Source organism: Cebus imitator, unplaced genomic scaffold, assembly GCF_001604975.1.
Source record: "Cebus imitator isolate Cc_AM_T3 unplaced genomic scaffold, Cebus_imitator-1.0 Scaffold281, whole genome shotgun sequence".
Taxonomy (NCBI): Eukaryota; Metazoa; Chordata; class Mammalia; order Primates; family Cebidae; genus Cebus; species Cebus imitator.
The window spans coordinates 535,217-553,203 of record NW_016107596.1 but is presented as its reverse complement, the minus strand read 5'-3'; the positions used below and the strand labels follow the sequence as shown (position 1 = coordinate 553,203).

Here is a 17,987-nt window from a genome sequence, read left to right as displayed (position 1 = left end):
ACAAACAAATAAACATAAAAATCAACAATGAAGATTCCCCAGACAAGAGGCATTGGGATTCCTGGCCAGTCACAGATTAAGTGTTATAGTATAAATTGAAGAGAAAGAAGACCAAAATTAGTGAAATACCTTTGGTCCTAGAAGACAATTAAGATGAATAAAAGAACTTGAGAATACATTCTCATTATTAAGCATCTTCAGCTTTAAAGATTTTAGTTAACAAAGCAAGTTTACATAAACAGTTTTCTGAACTGGGATGGCGTTCGGTGTAAATTAGAACTCTCCAATTCAGCCACTTTTTCTCTGTTTTATTTGCAGCCATTCGTTATCTATGACATGAATTCCTTAATGATGGGAGAAGATAAGATCAAGTTCAAACACATCACCCCGCTGCAGGAGCAGAGCAAAGAGGTGGCCATCCGCATCTTTCAGGGCTGCCAGTTCCGCTCGGTGGAGGCTGTGCAGGAGATCACAGAGTATGCCAAAAGCATTCCTGGTTTTGTAAACCTTGACTTGAACGACCAAGTAACTCTCCTCAAATATGGAGTCCACGAGATCATTTACACAATGCTGGCCTCCTTGATGAATAAGGATGGGGTTCTCATATCCGAGGGCCAGGGCTTCATGACAAGGGAGTTTCTAAAGAGCCTGCGAAAGCCTTTTGGTGACTTTATGGAGCCCAAGTTTGAGTTTGCTGTGAAGTTCAATGCACTGGAATTAGATGACAGTGACTTGGCAATATTTATTGCTGTCATTATTCTCAGTGGAGGTAAGATTTGCCTTTTGATCTTTCTGTGAGAGAGGATGGGAGGATGGTGGGATGGCCAAAAGAATTTTGGATTTCCTTAGTATTAGTCTGCGTTCGTTGTCACATTAAGTGCCAATGGCATTATGCCATGAATCGTCACTACACGTGCAAAACACTGTACCAAGGAAGAATATCAAAGATTTCTGCTGTGAAGGCTGTGGGTAACCCAGGATCTTCTCCTTCATCCCACACAGTATATTTTTTTCCAGTCAAATGCCCTCTTCTCCTTTTCCTTTTTCCTTTCTTTATTTCCATCTTTCTTTCCAGAAAGGAAGATTAGAGGCCAGTCTAATCTCTGTTTCCTGTAAGTAATGACATATGTAACTTTGCTTAAGACATTGTTGACTTGGCATAGAGAAGGTACTACTAAGTGTTTCTGGTCAAATTATGCTCCTGCCCTACCATCAGTAAGATACTACTTTGAATTGCTTTTCCAGTATCAGAAATTAGGGAACACCTACTGACCTCCACCCACCCTCTTGTGTGGATTCCTCTGATGGCGTCCTTAAAGTACCTTTGTGAGGTAGTTGGTTGTGATTAAGAATGCAATGTGAACCGAACACACAACATAGAGATAAACTGAGTTATTTAGCAATTTGTTGTATTTTTGGCCTTGCAAGTATATTATCTGACTAACCAGTTCCAAAAACCAGATTTTCTACTGAGTGTGACTTTTTTCTTTTCTTTTTTTTTTTTTTTTTTTTTTTTTTTTTTTTTTTTTTTTTTTTTTTNTTTTTTTGTTGTTTGTTTTGGTTTGTTTTGTCGTGGGAGGGGGGGCAAGGCCTCACTCTGTCACCCAGACTGGAGTGCAGTTGCATGATCATGGCTCGCTGCAGCTTCTAACTGCATTTAGTAAGCTATGATCATGCTACTTCATAGAGGTAATACATGGCCATTTTACAGTTGGGCTCAAGTGATCCTCGCACCTCAGCCTCCCGAGTAGCCAGGACTACAGGGGCACACCAACATGCCCTGCTAATTTTTAAAATTTTTTTGTAGAGGTGAGGTCTCATTATGTTCCCCAGGCTGATCTCAGACTCCAGACCTCAAGCAATCTTTTTACCTTGGTCTCCCAAAGTGCGGGGATTGTGGGCATAAACCACTATGCCCAACCTAAACCTTACTTTCATTAGCCTCTCATAAGAAAGTTTAACTTACATCTCTCTGGATAAAAATTGTTTCTGAGTAGCAGGTTTTCCTGTTGAAGTGGACTTCACGTGAGCTTTTTATATGTACTCTACAGCGATTCCTCTGTATCTGAAAAAGACATCAGGGGATAGTGGTAAACTGTGTATAACTGCACACTGTATCATAAAGAGCATGATCACTGTGTAGTCTTTTGTTGTCCAATTGAAAGGAGAATGTTTCTGAAATCAGGTGCATAGTGCAGTAGTCATAAGAATAGCAAACATTTATTTAGTACTTGTTGTGTGCCAGGCAGTGTTCTAAGCACCTCATGCATATTTTATTCAATCCTCACAACAATTCAGGGAAGTAAGGGCCATTTTACAAATGAGGAAACCAAAGCACTGAGAGGTTTTCTCATTTGCCTGGGGTCACGTGTCTAGCAAAAGATGGATCGGGATTGTGAACCAGGCATGCTGGCTCAGACTCTATGCTCTTTACCATCACATCATGCAGAATACTGCCCTTTAAATGCCTAGGGAGCAAATAGATCACAATACGGTATAGTTTACCTTTAGAGCCACAAGTCCAGGGTCAAGTTGTGATTTGCTTTAAAATAACTACTTGATATTATGTTTAATAGGACAAACGTATACTACCTGGCATGGTTTAGTATCTTGACCAAATCTACCTAAATTAGTCCTTGACTCTCTAGTATATTTTGTTAATTCAGCAAAAAAGGATGAGATTCCAATATATAAGAGGTTTGCCAGAAGAAAAATATTAAATTTTGAAAAACCAGATTAGAAAAACGGTTGATATTACTTATCTAATATTTTATTTTACTTTATTTTATTTTTTGAGATGGAGTCTTGCTCTTCTCGCAGTGGCGCGATCTTTGCTCACTACAACCAGGTTGTCTGCCTCCCAGGTTCAAGTGACTTCTGCGTTAGCCTCCCTAGTAGCTGGGATCACAGGCATGCAACACCACAGCCAGCTAATTTTTGCATTTTTAGTAGAGACAGGGTTTTACCATATTGGCCAGGCTGGCCTCAAACTCCTGACCTCAGGTGATCCAACTGCCTCCACCTCCCAAAGAGCTGGGATTACAGGCATGAGCCACTGCACCCAGCCTATTTATCTACGATTTTAAGGCACATTTTATTTTTAATAAAAGTTGGAAATACACTAATATTTAATTGATTTCAAATATTTTTCCTAAGCTTACTATATATCCCATGTCTGTTCGTTTCACTTAATCAGTTTCCCATATCATTACATACTCTTTATTAATACTTTTTGTTAACTTTTTAAATAAAAGTAATACACGGTCATTTTATAATTGAAAGAGTACAGAAAGTATAAGTGAAAACTAAAGGGCTTTGCACTCAGGATAAAATATAATTAACAGAGTCCTATTTTTCCTATCAAGAAGTCGACACACACACTCACATATATAGACATATACATACATGTATGTGTACGTTCATAGCAGTTTGTATTCCTACCCACAGATACAAAGAGAAGCATTTGAAATGAGCCACTCAAAGATACTCAGTTTTGACTAGGCAAGGACTAGACAAGAAACAGTCAGGAGAATTCTGGGCTTTATGAAGTGAGATCTGAATCTTAGGCATCTACGTTATAGAGGATAAGATCCACCTCCCCAGTTATGCTTCATTAGAATAAGACAAAATTTCTCAATTAGTTTTCCCTCCTATTCCAGATTTTCCATTCAGCTAAGCAAGAGGCTTTCATCTACTAAACAAATTTCTGATCCTACCCAATCTTAACAAGAGTGATTATTTCCTCCTCTGCAATTTATTCTAAAGTCTATCAGTTGCTTTGGTTCCGAAAGAAGCACTTTTGGTCGGGATTCAGTTGGTCTCATTCTGAGCTAGCTTTGGATTCACAGAACTTCATTTCAGCAAAGGCACTTAGGGCCTCAGACTAAAAGAAAGATGAACAAGTTGTCCATCAACTAAGAGCAGGTGGGGGTAAGGAATTGGGGATTAATGGGGATATCCCTAGAAGACTCAAAGAGGAGATTTTTAGATGAAAGTAACTGATTTGACTCAACTCAGTATTTGCTGGGGAAACGAGTTGCTACCTAAGATTGCAGCCATTCAACTTCAGCCTTAAAAACTGCTGATACCATTTGATTTGGTATTTAGATTTGCCCGGGCTTAGCGTCTCTGCTGTTCACTCAGCTCTCAAACCAAGCTGCTGAAAAAGATGGCCTAGTTCTTCTGGAGTCTTTCTCTCCTAAGTTTGGGGGCAAGAATTAGACTAAATAAAAGGAACAGCAACCTATTCTAGAACCAAAGTTTAGGACTTGGTACCTTTTCGAGAACATTTCACGTACATCCTCTCATTCGATCCTGACAATGCTCCTGGGTTTTTAATTCTCATTTTCACAGAAAGAAAAGTGAGGGTCATAGACTTAAGCGATTTGTCTAAGATCTAACAACTAGTGCCACAGTGGAACTAACATTGAAACCAAGGTGTCCTGACTGTCCCCTCTGGTGCTGGCCAGTGGATTGTGGTCTGTACACTCACTCCTTGTGTTGGTGGCCACAACCTGCTCTCTCTTCACCGTATCCCTAAAGTAGGCCCATAACTAGAAGCCAGGAACAGCAGTTCCTTGGTCATCATGGTAAACAATAGCTTTCCTTGCACTCCCTAGTCTTACTGACAGGCTGGGCGGCGTCGAGAGTACTAAAACTGCCTCCAGCAAAGGCATGTTTGCAACTGGCGCCGCAGCATCATGCCAGCCACCCTAGCAAACTCCCAAAACCTACCCAGCAGCCAAAGCCAAGTGTAAAACTCAGTGAAGCTGACAAGCCCCAGGACACTCTGGTGGATGTTTTGCCCCCTTGAGTGTTTGCTGTTTTGTGAAGAAAAAGTCTAGGCGAGTTCCAGCTGGAACTTTGCAACAGGCGAAAGCTCTTTTTGTTAATTCAAAACAGTTTGGAATCCATTTCAGTTCTTCCTAAGCCTCCAAGATACGGGGGAGGAAATTCACTGGATTTTACAATATATTTTTCAAGGCAAATTGCCATCAGTGTCCTAATGACAGAGAAGCTGCCGATATCACTACAACGGCCATGCAGATGGCAAGTCATCCAGCCTCCTCCTGTACCCTCCTGAGTCTGGCTTGGTGATGCAAACCACCTTGAGGGCAGCTCCTTTTTCCAGCAGTCCTCGCACTGTCTCTTCTCTGTGAAGCCACTTTGGATGGCTGTTCATGGCGTGATCATTGACTTTTCAGCTGTTGAGTGGGCAAGGAGAATAGGGTAGAAGCAGGGGAATTGATCTCACTGCTATGCATTTATACATCAAAGAGGAGCAGATATTCTATGTTAATTGGATCATACCTAGGTCTATCAGGTCAGTAACCTGGGGCTTCCCCATGCGTCATACCAGATAGATAGATTTTTTTAAATTTTGTTGGAATTAAAGTAGAATCACAGCCAAGTGCTAGCCCAGAATAAGTTACTCACAAATGTTTGCTGAGTGAATAATCATCCATAATAATAATAATACTACCTACCATTCATTGAAAACTTCAGTATGTGAGAGAGTCTGTGCTAGACACTTTATTACATCCATAATCTGTTTTTTTGGTTTTTTGGTAGGAAGACTACATGGCTGAATACATGGTCTTTTATTACCTCCATTTTATAGACGGAGAAAATGGAAACTTAAAGAGGTTAAGCAGTTTGTCGAAGGTCACAGAGCTACTAATTGATGAGGTCAAGGTTCAGCCAGGTCTCTCAGACTTTCAAACTGGTGCACTTAACCATTAGACCCTACTGCTTTTTGTGTATTGAGATGTAGAAGCATCTCAATTAATTACTTCGGTTTTAGAGTTCTTTGGTGGTTATCAAAAACTGCCTATTTCCGTATTGCCTCCAGATATTGTAATTAAGAATTTCCAAGGCCAGGCACAGTGGCTCATATCTGTAATCCCAATATTTTGGGAAACCGAAGTGGGAGGATCCCTTGAGCCCAGAAGTTTGAGACCAGCCTGGGCAACATAAGGAGACTTCATCTCTACAAAAAATACAAAAATTAGCCGGGTATGGTGGCGCATGCACCTGTAGTCCTGGCTACTCTGGAGGCCAAGGCAGGAGGATTGCTTGAGCTTAGGAATTTGATGCTGCAGTGAGCTGTGATTGTGCCACTGCACTCCAGCCTAGGCAAGAGAGTGACACCCTGTCTCAAAAAAAATAAAAGAAAAATTCCCAGATTATAGTTCAGATATTACTTATTAATATTAAAAGCCCTCCTTGAGACACCATTTTAATCTAACAAAATTACACCCTAGGTTTTGAGAATTACTTGGAGAAGGAATAGGGGCTGGTGATAGGGCTGAAGACTGGCATTCTGGTCTTAAATTTGTTCAGCCAGCAGGCACCTGGAAATTATGGTACTGTTTACAGAACTCCCCGCAAAAATGGACAGTAAACTTTAAATGACTAAGTAAATACATCTCTGCTCAATCAGATACCATCTTATACTAGGTTCTGATATAGATAAGTGGTTACAGAAAAATTTATGAGAGGAATGTTAAATTATTGAAATACCATCCAGTCCCTTCATTTCTTCCTACCCTTCAGAAACAAACACAATAACCCTGACACAGCTGTCACAGCAGAACGCTCATTCCAGCTCCCAGAACACCAGTGTTCCATTGGCACTGAGTTTGAGGAGCACTGGGTTTGGAAGTATTGATCTCTCTTCCCTGTCCCACAGCTGCCCTTCAAAATCTTGAGACTGTTCCCAGCTCTAAAATGGAAAGTGTCCTCTTCTCTCTGGAACAAAAGGCGGCGTGCACTTGCTCGAATAGGCCGATGCTTTCCTGGAGGAAACTCCGGCTATGGAGCCTCTGATTCTGTACAGCCCAGGGCCTTCCACACCCTCTCATCTGTTAGCATCTGCATTCCTAGTTAACTGGAGAGTAGACCAAACCCAAAATATCACAAAACATAGATATTATATATGCTGTATACAACACACTTTCTCCCACCTCTCCTGTACCAGCTAAATATTTAGCTCCCTTATCCATAGAGTTTTTTTGGACAAGACAGGCTGGTGCCTACATGATGAAAGTTGTTTTTCTCTCTTTTCTTGTAGTTTTGCAAATAAACAAGGATATCTGCTTTCTCTTGAGCAGGACAACAGCCAAAGAATATTATTGCATAGTTCCTGTCCCCTATCTGGGCTATGATTGTGTCCGAGAGTAATAACACTTATTTATTAACTGGAGAAAAATTTGCAGGCACCTATGTTGTTTCTGCCTAGCTTGTGAGGCTCTCTTTTCAGACCGGCCCTCCTCAGCTAGTTGGCAGAATGGCTTTGAATAATGACTCGCTTTGACTTACCTAGAAATGTCCCATTAGTTCACTGTTTTCATAACCCCATAGACTTGGTTTGACAAGGGTGAGGTTTATTTATGAGTTCTCAACTGGCACCCAAATTCTAAAAACCAGAGAGCTGGGGGCGGGGATAGAATGATGGAGAGAAGATGAACCATCCTAGAATCATCTGGTATACTTTAAACATCTACATATACAGGGCTTTGTTGTTTGTAAAATATAGAAGCATCTTTATCTGTGACTGCTTGAGAAATAAAATCCCTTCCCCAGCCCAGGCATGGTAGGCTAGGATCATCCCAGTGAGTGAGCAAGCAATTGGATTTGACCTCAGAGACCTACCACGGGATCGAATGCTGAGTCATTCCTGTCCCCACACTGGCAGTCCTGGAAGAGGCTCAGTCAGTCAGTCAGTGGGCTGCTTTCTGGAGCACTTTATCATTTTGGGCTCTCATAATGTGTGTTTAAACTCTGAGTGACCCCAGGCAGCCTTCCAGACTGGCACAGTCTACCGAGACATTCAGACAGATCATCTGCAAGTGAGGAAGAATGAAACCCAGCACTGGTTCAAGTCACTCCTACAGAGATACAGGTAGTGAAGGCATCACTCTGTCCTACAGAAGTCTTTGGAGGGCTCACCAGTGTCACGAGTAGGTGGACCGGAAGAAGCAAGCTGCACAGCGCAAATCCCTGGAATCAGAGGGACAGGAGTTTCAAACCCCCACTCCCTCTCTTCCTAGATGCGTGCTTGCAGCAATTATTTACCTCCCTGAGCCTTAATTTCCTTATCAGGACCCTGAGCAAACCAAATAACATTATGTGAAGCCTCTGGCAAAATGCCTGGGACCTATTCAGCACACAGTAAATGCAGTAAATGCTAATTTTCCCTTTTGCCCTGTAGCAGCGCCACTCAATTCTGCCAGTTACATTACTTGAAATGCCACCAACAGTCATTGTTAAGATCCCTTATTACAATATAAATATGCCTAGGAGATATCAGCTAATCCCTTTATCAGCCATCACTTTAAGTGGATTAGGTGTGGATTGAGAACAAAACCCAGAAGGAAAGAGATACTGGAGGAAGGGGAGGGCCTCCAAGTGACGGGAGGATTCAGACGTCCTGGGGCTCCTGAAGGAGACAGGGAATGGCAGGACTGCTGGATTCCCAGCCTGCAGGAATTCCCATGAACTTCTTGGGAACACCATGTGATTAGACCATATTTAGAGAATGTGCCTGTGTTCTGAGACCACAGGTTCTTCTCAGAGACACTGGGAAGGAGGAAAGCAGGGGAGTGGAGTGAAGTCATACCTGGTAGCTTTTAACTTCACTTACTGCCCTTGGTGTGCTGTTGACATTTCCAGAGGTTGAGGGAGTAAGGAAGGGTAGGAATTCTTAGTCTTCCCTTCTCTCTTCTTTTCCCTCCTTTTATCCTGCCCAGATCATCGCAGGGTAGAGCCACCAGATGGATTCAGGGCATAGAGATGGCAGGTTAATGGGAGACTTGGAATGGATCATTCTTCCTATTTCAGCACCACCCTTCTTCCTCTACCTCCTATCCCACATTTCCAGCCCAGTCAGATTCCTTCTTGGACAGAGAAAGTGCAGAAATGTACATACATCATTCGGCTTAAGGGAGGACTACAGACTGCTCCCCTGGTCCTGACTGAAAGGAGGGGAGCAAACCATGTGGCTGGATGTAAATTGAGTGACCTGGAATGACTGGAACGACAAGGGGGCCCTAACCCCAGAGTGCACAGAGATAGGGACACAGGGGCTTCCTAGGGTGGGACAGAAATTTCAGGTTCCATTTTCACTCTGAAAGTTCTGGAAATGGCAGAGTCCACACTCAGTTTCCACTGGCGGTGCTGTCAAGTGGAGGGGCTTTGAACATGGCACACAGAAAAGGGTTGCCCGCCCTCTTACCAGCTGGGCTTGTGTTCTGTTTTATGGTTTGGGAGTTGATTATTGGAGGTGGGAGTGGAGCGTCTGAGATGAGGCAAGTTGAGATGTAATCGCTACTTAATGGGCAGATCCAAGAAAATATTGGCTGGTTTGATTTTATTATGGTTATCCCACTCCACCATCCCTGCCCAGTCATACATATTATTGTTATCAGGCATAGATAGGGGAAGCAATTAAATGTGAAACTGTTATTTAAACTGGCAAGTGTCAGAATGTTAACCCACTTCTGAGTGAAGACTACCAGCAACATGTGTGTTCACAGCAGAGTGTGCTGGTTGCAGATGATCTTTATCTGTTTGTCAAAGTATTTCCAAGCCCTCTATTTTATATCATTCCCGTTCCCTGAAAGCAGCAGTAAACTACATGGTTCCTCACATCATCCACAGCTCAGACCTCTGATTAATTTAAGCTGGCCCTGTTAGCATTCTTATAAATCCCCAGCAAGCGCAGGCCCAGGAGTGGAAACGGGAAAACATCCGCAAAGCGGGGGGAGAAAAGACCGAAGAGAAAATAAAAAGGCTGAAAAGAGAGCAATAATTGAGAAAGAAAGAATGGGAAAAATATAGAAAGAATCCAAAAAAATCAGAGAAATGAGAAGAAAGGAAGAAAATGAGGCAAGTTTACAGAACAGTAATGAAAATAGTAATAACTAATTCACCATGCATCAGACACTGTGCTAAGCACCTTCTGTATGGCCCTCAGTCCTCTGAACAACACCGTGAGTTAAATTACCACTACAGCTCCAGTTGTTACAGTGAGGAAACTTGAGGTATAGAAAGGTTAAGGAACTTGCAAAGTTGTAATCCCAACTGCTGCTCCGCACTGGTGGTGCGCACTCTTGGCCACACGTTAGAATCGCCCAGGAGCTATTAAAAATCCTGAAGGTCACACCTCAGGCCAAGTGAATCAGAATCTCTAGGGATGGGTCCCAGGCATTCATTTGCTTTCATAGTCTCCCCAGATAATTTTACTATGTAGCCAAAATTGATCATCCCTGCACTAGATGAAGCTCCAATTCGAATTTCAATATGAAGAGGACACATGTATAACTGTGCTAAATTATTTTTTCCTGTCGGTAGGATGGTGGGAAGGAATTGCTATAGGCCACACCGTGGTACTTTGCTGAATTCAGTTTGCCTAATGCCCACGATGATTCTGATGTTGGATCAGAAAAGTACCCTCAAATTCCCAGCATCATTTATTCAAGGGAGTAGTGAATTGGGGCACAGTGACTTTTTTGTTTTGCTACTGTTCTTAAACCACCTTGCCTCTGTGTCTTCAACTGCAGGAATGAGAACTTGCTTGACACCCCAAACATGTCTGCATCAGGCATTATTTTTCTTGAGCTCCTGAATTTCTGCTCTAACCAAGAACAACTCAAAAGCCTTCCATTTCCTGACTTGATATGCCACGCACTCATACTTACACTCCTGACCCCAAGCCCATGGAAACTGCCTTTATTCGAACAAACACAAGAATTATAACATGTTCTAAAGTTCCTCCGCCTATTTCATTCTCGCCATATGCTTATGAAAGACATGTCATTGTGGTCTTGAAAATTAAGCCCAAACCCAGAAAGATTAGATGATTTGTCCACAGGCACACAGAAACTAAGTGGAAGAGAGACAGGATTCAAGTCTTCAGTTTCCCAATCCACTGCCCCTTAGAACATGCCTGAGAACTTGCAGAGCAGTGCAATAAAGGAAACTTGAGAGGAAGCATAAAAGGAAGTTAAATTGCAAAGTACTGAGTAGCCCTACCTCCCCTCCAGTTTTCAGCCTACACCTGAACTAAGGTCTTTCATTGTCTGTGGATCAATTTACAGCTGCCCTGCAATCAGATTTGTTTTTTTTTTTTTTTTTAAACGCCCTGGGTACAATTGGTTTCAGATTAGTCTCTCTCAGAGAGCCAATAGGGAAAGATGCGGAAAGCCTGGAGAGCAGCTCCTAGAATAAAGACGAAACCACCCCCTTCGGGTTTTCTGCCTCTCCTTCAGGAGACTCTGCTGTGGCCATCTGGTTCCCTAATTGAAACATCTCCTGAGAAAAATCTGTGCTAGGGAAACACCCAGCCCAGGTGGGCAGATCTCAAGAGGACCAGAGCATTTAACTCTGTTTCAGATAAGCCCTCCACTTAACAGAACCAGATCTGGATAAGATGGAAGCTTTGTAGATTTGCCCATAATCAACAGTGTTCTGTAATCAATTCCAGGACTGTGTGGATGGAGACCGGAAAGGTTTCTTTCCCAATTCTTCACAGCCTGGGGAGTAGGGAACTAGTAATTGACTCCAGCCTCCTCAAGTCCTAAGTCCTGAAGTCTGAGTCACACACACTTCCCAAAAGGGCCTTCTAGGCAGCCTAGGCCAGCAGAGAGGGCCCTTAATCCTGGCCCAACTCCAGACTCAACTGTAACCTCAGCAAGGTACAGGGAGAGCATCTCAGGCGGGCTTCCTGGGGACAGTGCCTTTGTGGGCACTAGGCTGATGGGGGTAGGGAGAGAAGAGAAAGGCCCCGAAACAGTCTGGGTGTTTGGACGGATTTCTGTGGCACACCTGTGGCACCTGGCTTAGCTCTGTAAAGGACTGAGTGGGCGTGGAGCAGAAAGGGGAAAGAGACTAGGGGGGAGCTCTTGGCCATTTGGAGGGTGTAGGGTAGGGAACAACCCTGGCGGATCTCTTTTGCCCTTGACTAGGGCTTAAAGACCAAAGGAAGCTTTTTTGATGTTTAAGTAAGTCAGGTGTTCTAAGTTTCATGTTAATATGCTTTTCCAATAGATGTTTGAGTGTATTTCTACGGTTGAATTATGTGAATTATGTAGAGGGAATTACAAATGAGAATAAATCTTATAATTTTTGAATTAGAATCTTTGAGATTATCTATTTAGTCCAGTCTGTTTTGTTTAGAAGAGAAAAATTGAGCCCAGTGACTTTAATCACTTTACTCAAGGTCACAGAGCTGGTGAGTGAAAGCCTTAAATGTAGAATATACAACTTTTCTCTGCTGCCCTCCTTCCCGTTAAACCATCTTGCTTTAACAAAGGCTCAGTCAGGGGATACAGTGGGACTGATCTGTAAATGATCTAACTTGTCATTGCAGAAAATATACTTACTCCATGACCACAAAATTTCAGCCCTTCAGCCAAGCTTCATCTATCACATCATAAAGAATAACTTGCCAAAGAGGGGTTTCAAAATCCAAACCAGATCCCTCTCCGCTCCTGGAGGGGCCAGTTCCATGAAACTGCGCCAGAGCCAAGTGTTTTCAGCAAGCCCTGGTCTGTTGCATGTTAGGATTTGGTTGTTTGATAAATGAGACCTTGTAGAGTAACATCACCTCCTCAGCCAAAGGGCTGACCCCAGTGGTGCTGCTCAAGAGGAAGGAAGAGGCCGGGCACGGTGGCTCCCGCCTGTCATCCGAGCACTTTAGGGGGCTGAGGAGGGCAAATCACTTGAGCCCAGGCATTCAAGAGCAGCCTGGGCAAGGTAGAGACCCTGTCTCTACAATCAGTCAATCAGAAGGCGGACGAAAGAGGAATGGCAGAAATGCTTCAGGAGCCAGTGTCCAGTGAGCAGAGGCCTCCTCAGGGTTGAGTAGTCCCCGCCCAGGAGGGCCCGTCTCAGCACCTGTTTTTAGATGCACATCTGCCTCTGGCCTTTGAGATGCATGCATTTGTTAAGCAGGGGAATCCATAGTCATTAAACCAAGGTGCCAGTCTGGGGCCCAGCTTTCAGTGAAGCATCAGTGGCTTTTTCATTCCCATTATAGCAACTGTGAAGAAGGCCCCACACCCCCAGGGGCCTAATTCTCCAGGCCAGGACCAGATCATTTCTTCCTTCTCAGAATCTGATATTTTTTTGCTGATGGTTCCAAAATTAAATGCTGAAATATAAAGAGAAAATTATACTTACTCTAGTCAATGGGATATGTTGGAGACCTGAGAGGGAAAAAAATCAAAGTAAAGACCAGTTTCCTTCTTTAGCGGAAAAAAAAAATAAGAAAGTTAACTTAGAATATTCAGAGTTCTGCAAATCCCACTCTGAGACCACTCTGCAGTGCCACATGGTTCTCTTGAGCCTCATCTCAGTGGATAAAGGTCACTAGAGTTTATTAGACACAGGAAAACATCGTTTACAGGAGACTTCTTCATTGTGTAGGGATTCTGCCTTCAGGCCTGTTCACCAACCGAGAGAATTATGCTTTTCAATCCAGGGCTCTTGGCCAGAACAGCCTTCTCGCTCATTAACTCAGTCGACCAAATGCTTCCTGTGTTTCAACTGGTGGTTCAGAAAGGATCAGAACCTAGTCTTTGCCCTCTAATACCTCATGGCCTAACAGGAGAGAAACAAGAAAGCCAGAATTTATAATACAAGATAATAAGGAGTAAGAGCAGAGCCTTTGGAACCAGACAGACTTAGATCCAAATGTCAGCTCTGCATTTACTAGCAAGTGGCCTATCTTGGCAAGATACAACTTTTTTCTCTAAGTCTTTATTTCTCATTCTGTGAAGTATGACCTCCTGGGGTTATTGTGAAGATTAAATGGTATATTGTAAATAAGGCCCTTGGCATAATCTTTGAAAAATAGTAACCATTCAGTGAATGTAATACACTAGTATAGTAGTGATTGAGGTGTTTATAGGGTGCTATGGGGGCCCAGAGAAAGGAGATGAGAAGAACAGGAGAGAGGAAGGGTTACTCTTGAGAAGTATTTCAGGATGGCAGCCTGCCAAAGGCTATATTTTGAAGAAATGGTTGAAGTCAGTAAGATGAGTGAAGGGAAGGTGAGAATGTTTCAGGCAGGAGGAATAAAATCTGAATAAGCGCAGAGTCCTGACACAGCATAGGGTGTGTGAGGAACTTGGTGTGGTAACAGATGAAGATGGCTTAACGTGGAGCAAAAAGATAATTACAGAAACTGAGGCTAGAGGATGACCGGGACCAGGTCGTAGAGGATATTAAAGGTGGGTAAAACTTATACCATGAAGGAGAGAAGAGTTACAGTTTTTAACATAAAATAAATAGACTTCAAGAGCTAAAATTTGAAATGAGTACAAATGATCAAGTGAATGTCCTGTCTTCTGGCGAGCCTGAATGAAAAAACCTTACCCAATGCAACAAACTTAGTAATTAGAAAATAAAACTTAGAGATTAGAAAATAAAAACTGAACCCCAAACATTTTACTTGGAAATTTAAAAACATACTTCTATATAACTCTTAGGTTAAAAAAAAAAATCAAAATTGTAAGACAAGCTGTTTAGAAAAGAACTGTGAAAGTACTATTTATCAAAGCCCATCGGATGAAACCAAGTGACACTAAGAGGAAAATGTAGAGGCTTAAATGCATTTATTAGAAAACAAGAAATGCCAAACTGAATGAATTAAGCATTCAGCTAAAGAAACTAGGAAAAGAAAAGAAAGTAAACCTAAAGAAAGTTTTAAAAAGGAATTCAATAAATTAAGAACAAAACACACAATTTTTAGAAACAGACTCAATTAATAAAACCAAAAGCTGTGTTTTTTTAAAAAGGAAAAAATAGATAAACCCTTGACAAATCAGATTTTTTTTAATGAGAGAATGGACAAATAAAGAGCTTTAAGGGCCAGGCATGGTTGGCTTATGCTTGTATTCTCAGCACTTTGGGAGACTAAGGCAGGAGGATTGGTTGAGGCCAGGAGTTCAAGACCAGCCTGGGCCACGTAGCAAGACCCCCACCCCTACAAAAAATTTAGGAATTAGTTGGTTATGGTGGCTCATGCCTATAGTCCCAGCTACTTGGGAGGCTGAAGCAGGAGGATCACCTGAACCCAGGAGTTGGAGGCCGCAGTGAGCCATGATCATGCCACTGCACTGGGCAACAGAGTAAGACCCTGTCTTAAAANCATTAAGTTGAGGGACATAAATAAAAATAATACATTTCAGATTCCAAGACCATATCGTTTATAACTTTATTCTAATATAAATTACTAAAACTTTACCGTATAAATAGAAAGCCTGAATAGATTAAAAACTATGGACGAAAAATTAAAGATAGTGATAGATTTATCACCAAGCTCAGATGGTTCTGCAAACAAATTCTAACAAACCATCAAGGAACAGATCCTTACGACAGACACAGAAGGCAAACCTCTCAACTCACTGTAAAGGCTAGTTAACATTATTACCCAAATAGGCAAAGAATGACCCCCAAAATAATTCTAAACCAATATCACCTACAAATACAAAAACCCTATATAAAATATTAGCAAGTAAGTACAAGGGTATAAAGAACTCTAGTAATGTAATTCACTAGGTTAAGATAAAACCATAACTCTGTAGATACCATATCTCTCTAGATAGAAGAATGTAAAAGCATTTGATAAAAATTCAATACATTCCTGACTAAAACAAATTAAAATTTTAAAACCCCTGGAAACACAGGAGTAAAACATGTCCTCCATAATCTATAGCAAACATAATAGTTGGTGATAAACGATTAGAAGCATTTCCTTCAAAATTAGGAATGCAAATTTATATGGTAAAGTTTTAGTAATTTACATTAGAATAAAGTTATAAATGATATGGTCTTGGAATCTGAAATGTATTATTTTTATTTATGTCCCTCAACTTAATGCTTTTTTTTTTTTTTCAAGACAGGGTCTTACTCTGTTGCCCAGTGCAGTGGCATGATCATGGCTCACTGCAGCCTCCAACTCCTGGGTTGCATTCCTAAATTTGTTGGAAATGCTACTATTGCTACTATTAGTTAATCCCACGTTGGAGGTTTTAGCCAACACACTATGGCAAGAAAAGGAAATGAGAAAGGTTAACACTGCAAAAGAAGAAATAAATAAAGCCACCATTGCTGATAAAATTGTCTTTCCAAAAAAAAAGTAGAAATCCATGATTAAAAGCTATTCTAAGTGACAAAAGTTCAGAAAATTGGAATAGTTTCAGTATACTAAAATCAATTCGTTTTCTTCGTGTCAGCGGGGATATATTAAATGTAACAAAAATGAAGAGTCCATTCACAATAGAAGCTAAGAAGTATTTGAGAATAACACTAACAAGATCTACATAAAAAAGTAAAATATTTAAAAGTAATTTAAGTTCACAATTTGCAAATTGAATTAAGAAAACTAAGGAAGAACTAGTGAAAATTACAATCTTACTACTCAAAAGAAACCTCTATTAAAATGTATCAGTATTTTAAAACTGTGTTTTGTCATTTCAAAATATGCCATATTAAGCAAATATAGCAAAAGCAAATTAAGCAAAAAGAAGATAAACCTTCTTTTAAAAGCATATTTGGGGAAAAAAATATTTGAAGCTATGTTAAGAAACTGGACGGAAGCTATAAAACATGGATTCATCAGGAAGGAGCAGATGTTGAAACGGAGATTTCTGGCTGGGCATGGTATTTCATGCCTGTAATCCTATTACTTTGGGAGGCCAAGGTGCGTGGATCACTTGAGGTCAGGAGTTTGAGACCAGCCTGGACAACATGGTGAAACCCCACCTCTACTAAAAATACAAAAATTAGCCAGTCTTGGTGGTGAGCTCCTGTCATCCCAGCTACCCAGGAAGCTGAGGCAGGAAAATTGCTTGATCTCGGGAGGCATAGGTTGTGGTGAGCCCAGATTGTGCCACTGCACTCCAGCCTGGATGACAGAGCAAGACCCCATCTTAAAAAAAAAAAAAAAAAAGAAAAGAAGAAGAAGAAAAAGAAAAGGAAATTTCTGAGTAGAAGCATGTTAGCAGAGGAAACTTCATTTGGGGAACAGGATTGTTTTGATGTCATGTTCCATCAGCTGACCACTCAGATTCCATCCTGGCCAGAAAAAGAAAGCCCCTGCAAAGGGCTCTGATCCTTTTGGTTCTGATTCCATCCTCAGTTCTTACCCACTATCTGCTTACCCTTCCTTCCTATTTAAGATCAGAGCAAAGCAAACCAAAAACATGGGTGAGCTGCTTGGTAAAGCTGCCTAGGCCTCCGAGGCAGGGCCCAGAGGATTTTTTTACTGAACCCCCTGTTGTGTTTTCCATTTGTGCTTCCCAGACCGCCCAGGTTTGCTGAATGTGAAGCCCATTGAAGACATACAAGACAACCTGCTACAAGCCCTGGAGCTCCAGCTGAAGCTGAACCACCCTGAGTCCTCTCAGCTATTTGCCAAGCTGCTCCAGAAAATGACAGACCTCAGACAGATTGTCACAGAACACGTGCAGCTCCTGCAGGTGATCAAGAAGACAGAGACGGACATGAGTCTGCACCCCCTCCTGCAGGAGATCTACAAGGACTTGTACTAGCAGAGTCCTGAGCCACTGCCAACATTTCCCTTCTTGTAGTTGCACTATCCTGAGGGAAAATCTGACACCTAAGAAATTTACTGTGAAAAAGCATTTTAAAAAGAAAAGGTTTTAGGATATGATCTATTTTATGCATATTGTTTATAAAGACACATTTACAATTTACTTTTAATATTAAAAATTATCATATTATGAAATTGCTGAGAGTATCTGAAGACTGAGTCTTGTGTGTTTCCCACCCTAGCCTACAGGCTTTCTTTTTCCCCCTTTCGTTTCCTCTTTCCTCCCTCTCTCCCTCCCCTTCCCTCCTTTCCTTCTTCCTTTATTTTTCTTCTTTCTTTCTTAGACATTTTAAAATATATGAGTGGAACTGCTGATAAACCTTTATTCTCAGTAAATTAATTTTTTACCCAATTTACAAGTTTTCAG

General features: G+C 41.5%; 1 protein-coding gene across 5 annotated transcripts in view; it reads left to right on the top strand.

The window, feature by feature from the left end:
* Positions 1 to 17,767, top strand: part of PPARG (peroxisome proliferator activated receptor gamma) — a 143,594-nt gene extending 125,827 nt beyond the window's left edge. For all 5 annotated transcript variants that reach the window (XM_017501448.2, XM_017501447.2, XM_017501446.2 and 2 more), the window contains 2 exons: positions 319 to 769; positions 17,311 to 17,767. In XM_017501448.2, coding sequence (XP_017356937.1) covers positions 319 to 769; positions 17,311 to 17,558 — 699 coding nt within the window. In that variant the 3' untranslated portion in view covers positions 17,559 to 17,767. The remainder of the gene's footprint in view (positions 1 to 318; positions 770 to 17,310) is intronic.
* Positions 17,768 to 17,987: the final 220 nt, after the last annotated feature.